The sequence below is a fragment of the Salmo trutta genome, chromosome 33, assembly GCF_901001165.1.
Source record: "Salmo trutta chromosome 33, fSalTru1.1, whole genome shotgun sequence".
NCBI classification, from domain to species: Eukaryota; Metazoa; Chordata; class Actinopteri; order Salmoniformes; family Salmonidae; genus Salmo; species Salmo trutta.
In genome coordinates this window covers 44736454-44753148 of record NC_042989.1, presented here as the reverse complement: position 1 = coordinate 44753148, position 16695 = coordinate 44736454, and the positions used below count along the sequence as shown (strand labels likewise).

Here is a 16695-nt window from a genome sequence, read left to right as displayed (position 1 = left end):
AAAGTCCACAGACCCACTCCAAAAGGCTTTCGGAGCCATCATCGACTCAGTGGGTTTTGTCCAACATGTCTCTGGACCTACTCACTGCCACAGTCATACTCTGGACCTAGTTTTGTCCCGTGGAATAAATGTTGTGGATCTTAATGTTTTTCCCCATAATCCTGGATTATCGGATCACCATTTTGTTACGTTTGCAATCGCAACAAATAATCTGCTCAGACCCCAACCAAGGAGCATCAAAAGTCGTGCTATAAATTCTCAGACAACCCAAAGATTCCTTGATATCCTTCCAGACTCCCTCTGCCTACCCAAGGACATCAGAGGACAAAAATCAGTTAACCACCTAACTGAGGAACTCAATTTAACCTTGTGCAATACCCTAGATGCAGTTGCACGCCTAAAAACTAAAAACGTTTGTCATAAGAAACTAGCTCCCTGGTATACAGAAAATACACAAGCTCTGAAGCAAGCTTCCAGAAAATTGCAACGGAAATAGCGCCACACCAAACTGGAAGTCTTCCGACTAGCTTGGAAAGACAGTACCGTGCAGTATCGAAGAGCCCTCACTGCTGCTCGATCATCCTATTTTTACAACTAAATTGAAGAAAATAAGAACAATCCGAATTGTCTTTTTGATAATGTCGCAAAGCTAACTAAAAAGCAGCATTCCCCAAGAGAGGATGGCTTTCACTTCAGCAGTAATAAATTCCTGAACTTCTTTGAGGAAAAGATCATGATCATTAGAAAGCAAATTACGGACTCCTTTTTAAATCTGCGTATTCCTCCAAAGCTCCGTTGTCCTGAGTCTGCACAACCCTGCCAGGACCTAGGATCAAGGGAGACACTAAAGTGTTTCAGTACTATATCTCTTGACACAATGATGAAAATAATCATGGCTTCTAAACCTTCAAGCTGCATATAGGACCCTATTCCAACTAAACTACTGAAAGAGCTGCTTTCTGCGCTTGGCCCTCCTATGTTGAACATAATAAACGGCTCTCTAGGGTCCCAAGAAACAAAGAGATCTTCTGTTGAATCTGACAATTAATCTTGATGGTTGTACAGTCGTCTCAAATAAAACTGTGAAGGACCTCGGCGTTACTCTGGACCCTGATCTTCTATTTTGAAGAACATATCAAGACTGTTTCAAGGATAGCTTTTTTCCATCTACGTAACATTGCAAAAATCAGAAACTTTCTGTCCAAAAATAATGCAGAAAAGTTAACCCATGCTTTTGTTACTTCTAGGTTGGACTACTGCAATGCTCTACTTTCCAGCTACCCGGATAAAGCACTAAATAAACTTCAGTTAGTGCTAAATACGGCTGCTAGAATCTTGACGAGAACCAAAACATTTGATCATACTTCTCCAGTGCTAGCCTCCCTACACTGGCTTCCTGTTAAGGCAAGGGCTGATTTCAAGGTTTTACTGCTAACCTACAAAGCATTACATGGGCTTGCTCCTACCTATCTTTCCGATTTGGTCCTGCCGTACATACCTACACGTACGCTACGGTCACAAGACGCAGGCCTCCTAATTCTCCCTAGAATTTCTAAGCAAACAGCTGGAGGCAGGGCTTTCTCCTATAGAGCTCCATTTTTATGGAATGGTCTGCCTACCCATGTGAGAGACGCAGACTCGGTCTCAACCTTTAACCTGTTACATCTAGGGGGCAGTAATTTCACGGCTGGATAAAAAACGTACCCGATTTAATCTGATTATTAGTCCTGCCCAGAAACTGGAATATGCATATAATTATTAGCTTTGGAGAGAAAACACTCCAAAGTTTCTGAAACTGTTTGAATGGTGTCTGTGAGTATAACAGAACTCCTATGGCAGGCAAAAACCTGAGATGCTTCTGTTCAGGAAGTACCCTGTCTGAACATTTCTTGCCCTTCTTTATTATCTCTGTCGTTTACAAAGGATCTCTGCTCTTACGTGACACTTCTCACGTCAACAATGGAGTCTCACAGCCCGGGAAAAACAGGAATGATGTCATTCAAAGCCCTGGCTGAAGCACACGAGAGCAAATGCTGAGTGGTCAGTCAATGGACTAAGCCTTAGGCGCGTGACACGCCCCGCCCCCGGCTTTTGGTTTTTTCCTCAGTTTACAGACAGGCAGATTCCCGGTCGGAATATTATCGCTTCTCTACGAGATAAATTGCATAAATATTGGTTTTAAACAGCGGTTGACATGCTTCGAAGTACGGTAATGGAATATTTCGAAATTTTTTGTCATATTTTGCGTCATGCTCGTGGCCGAGATTTAGCGTTGGGATAGTGTCTAGAACGCACGAACAAAACGTCGCTGTTTGGATATAACGATGGATTATTTGGGACCAAACCTACATTTGTTATTGAAGTAGAAGTCCTGGCAGTGTATTCTGATGAAGAACAAGCAAGGTAAGAACATTTTTCTTATAGGAAATGTGATTTTGGTGAAGGCTACACTGGGTGGGTGTCTAAATAGCTAGCCCTGTAACGCCGGGCTATGTACTTACATTATTGCAAAATGTGCTTCATCCGAAAAGCTATTTTAAAATCGGACATATCGAGTGCATAGAGGAGTTCTGTATCTATAATTCTTAAAATAATTGTTATGCTTTTTGTGAACGTTTATCGTGAGTAATTTAGTAAAATCACCGGAAGTGTTCGGTGGGAATGCTAGTTCTGAACGTCACATGCTAATGTAAAAAGCTGGTTTTTGATATAAATATGAACTTGATTGAACAGACATGCATGTATTGTATAACACAATGTCCTAGGTGTGTCATCTGATGAAGATCATCAAAGGTTAGTGCTGCATTTAGATATGGTTTGGGTTTATGTGACATGATATGCTAGCTTGAAAAATGGCTGTGTGATTATTCCTGGCTGGGTACTCTGCTGACATAATCTAATGTTTTGCTTTCGCTGTAAAGCCTTTTTGAAATCGGACAGTTTGGTTAGATAAAGGAGAGTCTTGTCTTTAAATAGCTGTAACATAGTCATATGTTTGAAAAGTGTAAGTTTTCGGATTTAGAGGAGTTTGAATTTCGCGCCCCGCCCATCATTGGATATTGGAGCAGACGTTCCGCTAGCGGAACGTGTAGATGTAAGAGGTTAATTAAGTCTTTACTGAAGACTCATCTCTTCAGTGGGTCCTATGATTGAGTGTAGTCTGGCCCAGGTGTGTGAAGGTGAACGGAAAGGCTCTGGAGCAACGAACCGCCCTTGCTGTCTCTGCCTGGCCGGTTCCCCTCTCTCCACTGGGATTCTCTGCCTCTAACCCTATTACAGGGGCTGAGTCACTGGCTTACTGGTGTTCTTCCATGCTGTTCCTAGGAGGGGTGCGTCACTTGAGTGGGTTGAGTCACTGACGTGGTCTTCCTGTCTGGGTTGGCGCCCCCCTTTGGGTTGTGCCGTGGCGGAGATCTTTGTGGGAATACTCGGCCTTGTCTCAGGATGGTAAGTTGGTGGTTGGGGGCTGTTCTTTGGCAAAGTGGGTGGGGTTATATCCTGCCTGTTTGGCCCTGTCCGGGGGTATCATCAGATGGGACCACAGTGTCTCCTGACCCCTCCTGCCTCAGCCTCCAGTATTTATGCTGCAGTAGTTTATGTGTCAGGGGGCTAGGGTCAGTCTGTTATATCTGGAGTATTTCTCCTGTCTTATCCGGTGTCCTGTGTGAATTTAAGTATGCTCTCTCTAATTCTCTCTTTCTTTCTTTCTCTCTCTCGGAGGACCTGAGCCCGAGGACCATGCCTCAGGACTACCTGGCATGATGACTCCTTGCTGTCCCCAGTCCACCTGGCCGTGCTGCTGCTCCAGTTTCAACTGTTCTGCCTGCGGCTATGGAACCTTGACCTGTTCACCGGACGTGCTACCTGTCCCAGACCTGCTGTTTTCAACTCTCTAGAGACAGTAGGAGCGGTAGAGATACTCTCAATGATCGGCTATGAAAAGCCAACTGACATTTACTCTTGAGGTGCTGACTTGTTGCACCCTCGACAACTACTGTGATTATTATTATTTGACCATGCTGGTCATTTATGAACATTTTAACATCTTGGCCATGTTCTGTTATAATCTCCACCCAGCACAGCCAGAAGAGGACTGGCCACCCCTCATAGCCTGGTTCCTCTCTAGGTTTCTTCCTAGGTTTTGGCCTTTCTAGGGAGTTTTCCTAGCCACCGTGCTTCTACACCTGCATTACTCGCTGTTTGGGGTTTTAGGCTGGGTTTCTGTACAGCACTTTGTGATATCAGCTGATGTAAGAAGGGCTATATAAATACATTTGATTTGATTTGATTTAGCTAAGATGGGGAGAAGTCTGTCCATAATAAAGTGCTGCTCTGCCTTCTTAACAACACTATCAACAAGGCAGGTACTACAGGCCCTAGTTTTGTCGCACCAGGACTACTGTTCAGTCGTGTGGTCAGGTGCCACAAACGGTACTTAGGAAAATTGCAATTGGCTCAAAACAGGGCAGCACGGCTGGCCCTTGGATGTACACAGAGAGCTAAGATTAATATGTCAATCTCTCCTGGCTCAAAGTGGAGGAAATTGACTTCATCACTACTTGTAATGGTGAGAGGTTTTGCCATGTTGAAGGCACCAAGCAGTCTGTTTGAACTAGTGGCACACAGCTCAGACACCCACGCATACCCCACAAGACATGCCACCAGAGGTCTGTTTAAACTACTGGCACACAGCTCGGACACCCATGCATACCCCACAAGACATACCACAAGAGGTCTCTTCACAGTCCCCAAGTCCAGAACAGACTATGGGAGGCACACAGTACTACATAGAGCCATGACTACATGGAACTCTATTCCACATCAGGTAACTTATGCAGCAGTAGAATCAGATTTAAAAAACAGATAAAAATACACCTTATGGAACAGCGGGGACTGTGAAGCAACACAAAGACAGGAACAGACACATACATACACACACACGATAACATATGCACTATAGACAGATGGATTTTGTGTTGTAGATATGTGGTAGTAGAGTAGGGGTCTGAGGGCACACACTTAGTGTGTTGTGAAATCTGTTGTGAATTCTGTAATTGATTTGATTTTATTTGGATCTCTTTTAGTCCCCATTTGGACTAATCTTCCAAGAGTCCTTAAATATTAAAATACAATTTATATACGAACACAATTTCACATATAACACACTATTACAAACATACATAATATACTAACGTAATAAACCAATAAATAATCAATCTAAAAAATATGAATTCTTCATCTACTGTAATCCCACAACATTTCTGTGTATTATATTTAAATTGTTTTAAAATAATGTTTAAATGTATATATTGAAAGGTTTCTGGTTTGCTCAGTTAATTTATTCCCTTTCTTTATTGCTCTAAATCGAAATGTTCTTTTGCCTATTTCTCTTTTCTGTCTGGATAACACATAGATGGTGGCCAATCTATTCCTAGTATTTACGGAATGTCTGTCTCTTACCAACTGATTACCGTTGTGAATTGTACTTGGTCGTTTTAAATGATGTATATTAGGAAATAAAATAAGCATGTTCTTGTCGATTGGTGACCAACCAAGGACATTGCGTATGACTGAAACAGAAAAACCATATCTCCACCGTAAAACAATCCTTGCTGCTTTGTTCTGTGCAATCTGCAGCCTCCTAACTTCACTTGATGATGCATTTCCCCAGACCACAGAACAGTAGTTCACTTGACTCTCAATTAAAGCTTGTGTTATTTGCTTAAGAATTTTTCCTGGTAAATATTTAGCTATCCTTCTGATTATGCATGCTGTTTTAATAATTTTTTTACATAGATTAGTTATTTGAGATGACCATGATAAGCAGTTGTCTAGCTGCACTCCTAATAGTTTGGTTTCTGCCACTTCTTCAATTTGTACTCCTCCCATACTTAATTGTATCCCATGCTGTTTTGGCCTTTTCCTAGTGGAACAGACCAACATAACTTTGGTTTTCTTGGTGTTTAAAACAAGTTTATTCTGGCAAACCCACTCCCTAATATTCTCCTTGTAAAGCTTGCTGTACCTGTTGAACCGATTGTCCTGCTGCATAAATTGTAGTATCATCTGCAAATATAGTAGCTTGAGTTTCAGCTAGGGCATAGGAAAGGTCGTTGGTATATATTAAATAAAGAAGTGGCCCAAGGCAGCTTCTTTAAAGAAGTGGCCCAAGGCAGTAATTAATGTGTTGTAATGTTTTTACAATTGTACAACTGCCTTAATGTTGCTGTACCCTAGGAAGAGTAGCTGCTGCCTTGGCAGGAACTAATGGGGATCCATAATAAATATAAACACAGTACTTACGCTGTAATCATCTGGTAGTCTGAGGAGTTGAAGACGTAACCCCCGACGACCCACATGATCCCCTGGTCCACTACAGCCTTGTGGGAAGCCCTGGCCAGACCTGGCTCGGGGTACTCCTCCCGCTGCCAGAACGAGGAGTTGGCTGGCACGGACACAGAGCAGCCTGGACCTGATGGGGAAGAGAAGATGGATGAGTGACGGATTAGGTCTCCACGACTAGCCTGGTCTCCACGACTAGCCTGGTCTCCGCCACTAGCCTGGTCTCCGCCACTAGCCTGGTCTCCGCCACTAGCCTGGTCTCCGCCACTAGCCTGGTCTCCGCCACTAGCCTGGTCTCCGCCACTAGCCTGGTCTCCGCCACTAGCCTGGTCTCCGCGACTAGCCTGGTCTCCGCGACTAGCCTGGTCTCCACGACTAGCCTGGGTCTCCGTGACTAGCCTGGTCTCCACGACTAGCCTGGTCTCCGTGACTAGCCTGGGTCTCCACGACTAGCCTGGGTCTCCACGACTAGCCTGGGTCTCCACGACTAGCCTGGGTCTCCGCGACTAGCCTGGGTCTACGCGACTAGCCTGGTCTCCGCCACTAGCCTGGTCTCCGCGACTAGCCTGGTCTCCGCGACTAGCCTGGTCTCCACGACTAGCCTGGGTCTCCGTGACTAGCCTGGTCTCCACGACTAGCCTGGTCTCCACGACTAGCCTGGGTCTCCACGACTAGCCTGGGTCTCCGCGACTAGCCTGGGTCTACGCGACTAGCCTGGTCTCCGCGACTAGCCTGGTCTCCGCGACTAGCCTGGTCTCCGCCACTAGCCTGGTCTACGCCACTAGCCTGGTCTACGCCACTAGCCTGGTCTACGCCACTAGCCTGGTCTCCGCGACTAGCCTGGTCTCCACGACTAGCCTGGTCTCCACGACTAGCCAGGTCTACGCCACTAGCCTGGTCTCCACGACTAGCCTGGGTCTCCACGACTAGCCTGGTCTCCGCGACTAGCCTGGTCTCCGCGACTAGCCTGGTCTACGCGACTAGCCTGGTCTACGCGACTAGCCTGGTCTACGCGACTAGCCTGGTCTCCGCGACTAGCCTGGTCTACGCGACTAGCCTGGTCTACGAGGACTAGCCTGGTTATATGCAGACTATCACTTACGTAGACAATACATCATATTTAAAAAATAAACATACAGTTGAAGTCGGAAGTTTACATACACTTAGGTTGGAGTCATTAAAACGAGTTTTTCTACAACTCCACAAATGTCTTGTTAATCTCTCTGGGGTAGGGGGCAGTATTTTGACATCCGGATGAAAAGCATGCCCAAAGTAAACTGCCTGTTACTCAGGCCCAGAAGCTAGGATATGCATATAATTGGTAGATTTGGATGGGAAACACTCTAAAGTTTCTAAAACTGTTAAAATAATGTGTGAGTATAACAGAACTGATTTGGCAGGCAAAACCCCGAGGACAAACCATCCAGAGGGAAAAAGAATTGAGGTCATAGGATTTTCCAATAGGTTTCTTTTGGGACTCCCTTATTATTAGGAACCTGGTTGCAGTTCCTATGGCTTCCACTAGATGTCAACATTCTTTAAAAATTGTTCGATGTTTTTCTATTGAGAAATGAAGAAGTAGGCCTATTCATTGTAAGTGTCACTCCAGGTGGACTCTACAGCTTTTCATCCGGAGGTGAAAATAGTGCCCCCTACCCTAGTGAGGTTAAATTGTTTAACTTGGGTCAAACGTTTCAGGTAGCCTTCCACAAGCTTCCCACAATAAGTTGTGTGAATTTTGGCCCATTCCTCCTGACAGAGCTGGTGTAACTGAGTCAGGTTTGTAGGCCTCCTTGCTCGCACACGCTTTTTCAGTTCTGCCCACAAATGTTCTATAGGATGGAGGTCAGGGCTTTGTGATGGCCACTCCAATACCTTGACTTTGTCCTTAAGCCATTTTGCCACAACTTTGGAAGTATGCTTGGGGTCATTGTCCATTTGGAAGACCCATTTGCGACCAAGCTTTAACTTCTGACTGATGTCTTGAGATGTTGCTTCAATATATTCACATCATTTTCCTTCCTTACGATGCCATCTATTTTGTGAAGTACACCAGTCCCTCCTGCAGCAAAGCACACCGACAACATGATGCTGCCACCCCCATGCTTCACAGTTGGGATGGTGTTCTTCAGCTTGCAAGCCTCTCCCTTTTTCCTTCAAACATAACGATGGTCATTATGGCCCAACAGTTCTATTTTTGTTTCATCAGACCAGAGGATATTTCTCCAGAAATACAATCTTTGTACCCATGTCCAGTTGCAAACCGTAGTCTGGCTTTTTTCTGGCGGTTTTGGAGCAGTGGCTTCTTCCTTGCTGAGTGGCCTTTCAGGTTATGTCGATATAGGACTCGTTTTACTGTGGCTATAGATACTTTTGTACCTGTTTCCTCCAGCATCTTTACAAGGTCCTTTGCTGTTGTTCTGGGATTGATTTGCACTTTTTGCACCAAAGTACATTTATCTCTAGGAGACAGAACACGTCTCCTTCCTGAGCGATATGATGGCTGCGTGGTCCCATGGTGTTTATACTTGCGTACTATTGTTTGTACAGATGAACGTGGTACCTTCTTCTGATCCCTCCTGTCTCAGCCTCCAGTATTTATGCTGCAGTAGTTTATGTGTCGGGGGGCTAGGGTCAGTCTGTTACATCTGGAGTATTCTCTTGTCTTATCCGGTGTCCTGTGTGAATGTAAATATGCTCTCTCTAATTCTCTCTTTCTCTCTTTCTTTCTTTCTCTCGGAGGACCTGAGCCCTAGGACCATGCCTCAGGACTACCTGGCATGATGACTCCTTGCTGTCCCCAGTCCACCTGGCCATGCTGCTGCTCCAGTTTCAACTGTTCTGCCTGCGGCTACGGAACCCTGACCTGTTCACCGGACGTGCTTGTTGCACCCTCGACAATTACTATGATTATTATTATTTGACCATGCTGGTCATTTACGAACATTTTAACATCTTGACCATGTTCTGTTATAATATCCACCCGGCACAGCCAGAAGAGGACTGGCCACCCCTCATAGCCTGGTTCCTCTCTAGGTTTCTTCCTAGGTTTTTGGCCTTTCTCAGGAGTTTTTCCTAGGGAGTTTTTCCCAGCCACCGTGCTTCTTTCACATGCATTGCTTGCTGTTTGGGGTTTTAGGCTGGGTTTCTGTACAGCACTTTGAGATTTCAGCTGATGTACGAAGGGCTATATAAATAAATTTTGATTTGATTTGATTTGGAAAATGCTCCCAAGGATGAACCAGAACTGTGGAGGTCAACAATGTTTTTTCTGAGGTCTTGGCTAATTTTCTTTTGATTTTCCCATGATGTCAAACAAAGAGCTACTGAGTTTGAAGGTAGGCCTTGAAATTCATCCACAGGTACACATCCAATTGACTCAAATGTTGTCAATTAGCCTATCAGAAGCTTCTAAAGCCATGACATCATGGCTGGAGAGAGAGAGAAAAATAACACAGGGGTAAGAAAGAGAATGACGGACGGATGAGATTAGAAGGTATTTAAATATTCTGATTAATTGTTTAATCAAGTGTAATGATGTATGCTAATGAGGAGGAGGCGGCAAAGGGGATCATAATATGAAACTCTACAACATCAAATATTGTAGAACGACAGCAATACATGAGTAGTGAGACAGTCTGCTTCTATTTCATGTTATTCTGGCTGCAGCAGTAGACAGGTTTGGTGTTTGGGCTCTTTGATACACACTGGGGCCCAATGAGACACTCCAGAGAGAGAGAGACACTGGGGCCCTATGAGACACTCCAGAGAGAGAGAGAGACACTGGGGCACAATGAGACACTACAGAGAGAGAGAGACACTGGGGCCCAATGAGACACTACAGAGAGAGAGAGACACTGGGGCCCAATGAGACACTCCAGAGAGAGAGAGACACTGGGGCCCAATGAGACTGTGACGTAGAAGTCCGTCACTGGCCGCGGGCAGCATTTGGTACTTTAACGCACACACATTCATTACTCCTCCCTGCTCCATTATCAGACAAGTTAACAATGTGGGTCGACACACAAGTTAACTTCTCTATCTTAGTACATACATTTCACACTTACTTCAGTAACCGGTTATGGTATAAAGAAATAAACAGACAGGTGTTCATATTTAATATAAGCAATATTTATTATACTTAGATGTTATGGATGAGCAGTTGTTTGTTCTGTTCCTCTCTCTCTCCATCTCTGTAGCTTCCGGCTATGCTGGATAAGGACCCGAGCTAAGGGAATTGGGCTTACTTTGTAGTGCCTGTCCGGAATGGCTCATTAATGTAAATGGGCATGTTGGTTGACACTGTCAGTAGTGATGTACTTTTGTAAATGTTATATTGTGATGTTTCATAAACGTGTTGCAATGTATATATTTTGGTATGTTTAGATAAATGGAAACTGTAGGTTGAATAGGTAATTGCTTAATTAATTAGTGTTAATTGTTCTGAGGGGAGGGGCTACCCCTACAAAAGGAGCCTCTCTTTCAGTTCATGGAGAGGCATTTTGGATTGAGCTGTAGGTGGGGCAGCATTGTTTTTAGCTGACCCATAAGGTTTGATGGCAGTACTGTTGTTTTTGTTCCGGAATCACTATGTAAATAAACACCTTTGCACAGAAGAACTTTTGCGGCTCCGCCATCTTTTTATTTTTTATGGAGGTTAGGTTTTCCAGTTTAGCCTTCTGGCCTACTCTACGTGACAGAGACACTCCAGAGAGAGAGAGAGACACTGGGGCCCAATGAGACACTCCAGAGAGAGAGAGAGACACTGGGGCCCAATGAGACACTACAGAGAGAGACACTGGGGCCCAATGAGACGAGACACGACAGACAGACAGACAGACAGAGGCCCGAGGAGCTTTCTTTGATCAGTTTCTCAGTCCAACTTGAATTGTATCACCATGGAGATGGGACCAGTACCCAGCAGAAATCTCAAAGATGTTGGGGGTCAGGGCTAACAAGCCTGGTTAACTAAGTTCATTATCTCTTCCTGTTATCCTGGTTAACTAATTTCATTATCTCTTCCTGTTAGCCCGGTTAACTAACTGCATTATCTCTTCCTGTCATCCTGGTTAACTAACTGCATTATCTCTTCCTGTTAGCCTGGTTAACTAACTGCATTATCTCTTCCTGTTAGCCTGGTTAACTAACTGCATTATCTCTTCCTGTTAGCCTGGTTAACTAACTGCATTATCTCTTCCTGTTAGCCTGGTTAACTAACTGCATTATCTCTTCCTGTTAGCCTGGTTAACTAACTGCATTATCTCTTCCTGTTAGCCTGGTTAACTAACTGCATTATCTCTTCCTGTTAGCCTGGTTAACTAACTGCATTATCTCTTCCTGTTAGCCTGGTTAACTAACTGCATTATCTCTTCCTGTTAGCCTGGTTAACTAACTGCATTATCTCTTCCTGTTAGCCCGGTTAACTAACTGCATTATCTCTTCCTGTTAGCCCGGTTAACTAACTGCATTATCTCTTCCTGCTACTCCCTTTCATATTTAGCAATCCAGTTTACAAAACAAAGTGGCACTTTTCCTCTTTTGGTAAAGAGCTACTGCAGCTACTGTCCAGACTCACCTGTTACTAAGAAGAGGCCCTGCAAGGTCAGACTCACCTGTAGGAGACGCTGAACACAGTCAGGTTATAGGGTCAGGGGTTAAAGGTTACCTATATGAGATGTTAAAGCCGGTCAGGTTATAAGCAGCGTCGCTGAAGAAGTGGAGGAGGGCGTAACCAGACTGTGACACCACCTCTGGAACCGTCTCGTTGCCATAGCGCTCAGGAACTATCAACCCACTGTAACAAGGACGGACAACACCCATCAACACCCTGAATAATTCATCATTACCCAGGTAAATCAATAATTCACCGTTACCCAGGTACATCAATAATTCATCATTACCCAGGTAAATCAATAATTCATCATTACCCAGGTAAATCAATAATTCATCGTTACCCAGGTAAATCAGTAATTCATCGTTACCCAGGTAAATCAATAATTCATCGTTACCCAGGTAAATCAATAATTCATCGTTACCCAGGTAAATCAATAATTCATCGTTACCCAGGTAAATCAATAATTCATCGTTACCCAGGTAAATCAATAATTCATCGTTACCCAGGTAAATCAATAATTCATCGTTACCCAGGTAAATCAATAATTCATCGTTACCCAGGTAAATCAATAATTCATCGTTACCCAGGTAAATCAATAAATCATCGTTACCCAGGTAAATCAATAATTCATCGTTAACCAGGTAAATCAATAATTCATCGTTACCATAATTCATCGTTACCCAGGTAAATCAATAATTTATCGTTACCCAGGTAAATCAATAATTCATCATTACCCAGGTAAATCAATAATTCATCGTTACCCAGGTAAATCAATAATTCATCGTTACCCAGGTAAATCAATAATTCATCATTACCATAATTCATCGTTAACCAGGTAAAGCAATAATTCATCGTTACCCAGGTAAATCAATAATTCATCGTTACCCAGGTAAATCAATAATTCATCGTTAACCAGGTAAATCAATAATTCACCGTTACCCAGGTAAATCAATAATTCATCGTTACCCAGGTAAATCAATAATTCATCTTTACCATAATTCATCGTTACCCAGGTAAATCAATAATTCATCGTTACCATAATTCATCGTTACCATAATTCATCGTTAACCAGGTAAATCAATAATTCATCGTTAACCAGGTAAATCAATAATTCATCGTTACCCAGGTAAATCAATAATTCATCGTTACCCAGGTAAATCAATAATTCATCGTTACCCAGGTAAATCAATAATTCATCGTTACCCGGGTAAATCAATAATTCATCGTTACCCGGGTAAATCAATAAATCATCGTTACCCGGGTAAATCAATAAATCATCGTTACCCGGGTAAATCAATAATTCATCGTTACCCGGGTAAATCAATAATTCATCGTTACCCAGGTAAATCAATAATTCATCGTTACCCAGGTAAATCAATAATTCATCGTTACCCAGGTAAATCAATAATTCATCGTTACCCAGGTAAATCAATAATTCATCATTACCATAATTCATCGTTACCCAAGTAAAGCAATAATTCATCGTTAACCAGGTAAATCAATAATTCATCGTTACCATAATTCATCGTTACCCAAGTAAAGCAATAATTCATCATTACCCAGGTAAATCAATAATTTATCGTTACCCAGGTAAATCAATAATTCACCGTTACCCAGGTAAATCAATAATTCATCGTTACCCAGGTAAATCAATAATTCATCGTTACCCAGGTAAATCAATAATTTATTGTTAACTAGGTACATCAACATCTCTTGTAACAACATTATGCAGGTTCATTAACGTTCAATGAAAGACATTCCTCAGTTTAAGTAATGCAGTTTGAGAACAGCAGTGAGGAGCAGATGTCTATGATCATGACAACAACAGGCCTCTGGGATCTCCTGGTTGACCTCAGAGTAACAGGTCATTACAGAGAACTCTCCCTCCACATCTCTCATACTGCACATTACACTGTCATACCACTGCTATCAACCCAATACAAGGTATCACTGCTATCAACCCAATACAAGGTATCACTGCTATCAACCCAATACAAGGCACCACTGCTATCAACCCAATACAAGGTATCACTGCTATCAACCCAATACAAGGTACCACTGCTATCAACCCAATACAAGGTACCACTGCTATCAACCCAATACAAGGTACCACTGCTATCAACCCAATACAAGGTACCACTGCTATCAACCCAATACAAGGTATCACTGCTATCAACCCAATACAAGGCACCACTGCTATCAACCCAATACAAGGTACCACTGCTATCAACTCAATACAAGGTATCACTGCTATCAACCCAATACAAGGCACCACTGCTATCAACCCAATACAAGGTACCACTGCTATCAACTCAATACAAGGTATCACTGCTATCAACCCAATACAAGGTACCACTGCTATCAACCCAATACAAGGTACCACTGCTATCAACCCAATACAAGGTATCACTGCTATCAACCCAATACAAGGCATCACTGCTATCAACCCAATACAAGGCACCACTGCTATCAACCCAATACAAGGTACCACTGCTATCAACCCAATACAAGGTATCACTGCTATCAACCCAATACAAGGTATCACTGCTATCAACCCAATACAAGGTATCACTGCTATCAATACAATACAAGGTACCACTGCTATCAACCCAATACAAGGTATCACTGCTATCAACCCAATACAAGGTATCACTGCTATCAACCCAATACAAGGCACCACTGCTATCAACCCAATACAAGGTATCACTGCTATCAACCCAATACAAGGTATCACTGCTATCAACCCAATACAAGGTCAAACCAACCCACAACCACCTACAATCACCACCTACAACCACCACCACCATCACCACCTACAATCACCACCACCACCACCCCCACCACCACCACCCCCACCACCCTCCCTGTACCCACCTGAAGGCAGCCAGTAGAGGAGAGTAGATGGAGTCACCATCGTACACATACAGGTGGTCCCAGCTGCACTCTGTAGCAAAGTGGTCCAACCTCAGTCTGAGGATGCTGTTGGGCCTGCAGGACAGAGACAGAATACAGTTAGGCCTTTGGTTGGAGAAACACATTATTATTTTCAATGACGGCCTAGGAACGGTGGGTTAACTGCCTTTTTCAGGGGCAGAACGACAGATTTTTACCTTGTCAGCTCAGGGATTCAATCTTGCAAACTTACGGTTAACTAGTCCAACGCTCTAACCACCTGCTTTACATTGCACTCCACGAGGAGCCTGCCTGTTACGCGAATGCAGTAAGAAGCCAAGGTAAGTTGCTAGCTAGCATTAAACTTATTTTATAAAAAACAATCAATCAATCATAATCACTAGTTAACTACACATGGTTGATGATATTACTAGTTTATCTAGCCTGTCCTGCGTTGCATATAATCGCTTAGGTACACGTTGCTCCAACCATAAACATCAATGCCTTTCTTAAAATCAATACACAAGCATATATTTTTAAACCTGCATATTTAGTTAATATTGCCTGCTAACATGAATTTCATTTAACTAGGGAAAATGTGTCACTTCTCTTGCAAACAGAGTCAGGGTATATGCAGCAGTTTGGGCCGCATGGCTCGTTGCGAACTGTGAAGACTATTTCTTCCTAACAAAGACAGCCAACTTCGCCAAACGGGGGATGATTTAACAAAAGCAAAATTGCGAAAAAAGCACAATCGTTGCACGACTGTACGTAACCATAAACATCAATGCCTTTCTTAAAATCAATACACAAAAGTATATATTTTTAAACCTGCATATTTAGCTAAAAGAAATCCAGGTTAGCAGGCAATATTAACCAGGTGAAATTGTGTCATTTTGCGTTCATTGCACGCAGTCATACAACAGTTTGGGCCGCCTGGCTCGTTGCGAACTAATTTGCCAGAATTGTACATAATTAAGACATAACATTGAAGGTTGTGCAATGTAACAGGAATATTTAGACTTAGGGATGCCACCCGTTAGATAAAATACGGAACGGTTCCGTATTTCACTGACAGGAAAACGTTTTGTTTTCGAGATGATAGTTTCCAGATTCGACCATATTAATGACCTAAGGCTCGTATTTCTGTGTGTTATTGTATTATAATTAAGACTATGATTTTATAGAGCAGTCTGACTGAGCGATGTTAGGCAGCAGCAGGCTCGTAAGCATTCATTCAAACAGCCCTTCGCAATGCATTGCGCTGTTTATGACTTCAAGCCTATCAACTCCCAAGATTAGGCTGGTGTAACCGATGTGAAATGGCTAGCTAGTTAGCAGGTGCGCGCTAATAGCGTTTCAAACGTCACTCGCTCTGAGACTTGGAGTAGTTGTTTCCCTTGCTCTACATGGGTAACGCTGCTTCGAGGGTGGCTGTTGTCGATGTGTTCCTGGTCCGAGCCCAGGTAGGAGCGAGGAGAGGGACGGAAGCTATACTGTTACACTGGCAATACTAAAGTGCCTATAAGAACATCCAATAGTCAAAGGTATATGAAATACAAATGGTATAGAGAGAAATAGTCCTATAATTCCTATAATAACTACAACCTAAATCTTCTTACCTGGGAATATTGAAGACTCATGTTAAAAGGAACCACCAGCTTTCATATGTTCCCATGTTCTGAGCAAGGAACTTAAACGTTAGCTTTCTTACATGGCACATATTGCACTTTTACTTTCTTCTCCAACACTTTGTTTTTGCATTATTTAAACCGAATTGAACATGTTTCATTATTTATGAGGCTAAATTGATTTTATTGATGTATTATATTAGGTTAAAATAAGTG

At 43.0% G+C, this 16695-nt stretch overlaps 1 protein-coding gene across 1 annotated transcript in view; it reads right to left on the bottom strand.

Annotated features, from left to right (window-relative positions):
• Positions 1-16695, bottom strand: part of LOC115172182 (attractin-like) — a 127290-nt gene that overhangs the window by 95337 nt on the left and 15258 nt on the right. Inside the window, 4 exon segments of the mRNA XM_029729338.1 lie at positions 6304-6777; positions 11955-11966; positions 12008-12136; positions 14831-14944. Of these exon segments, the coding sequence (XP_029585198.1) occupies positions 6304-6777; positions 11955-11966; positions 12008-12136; positions 14831-14944 (729 nt within the window).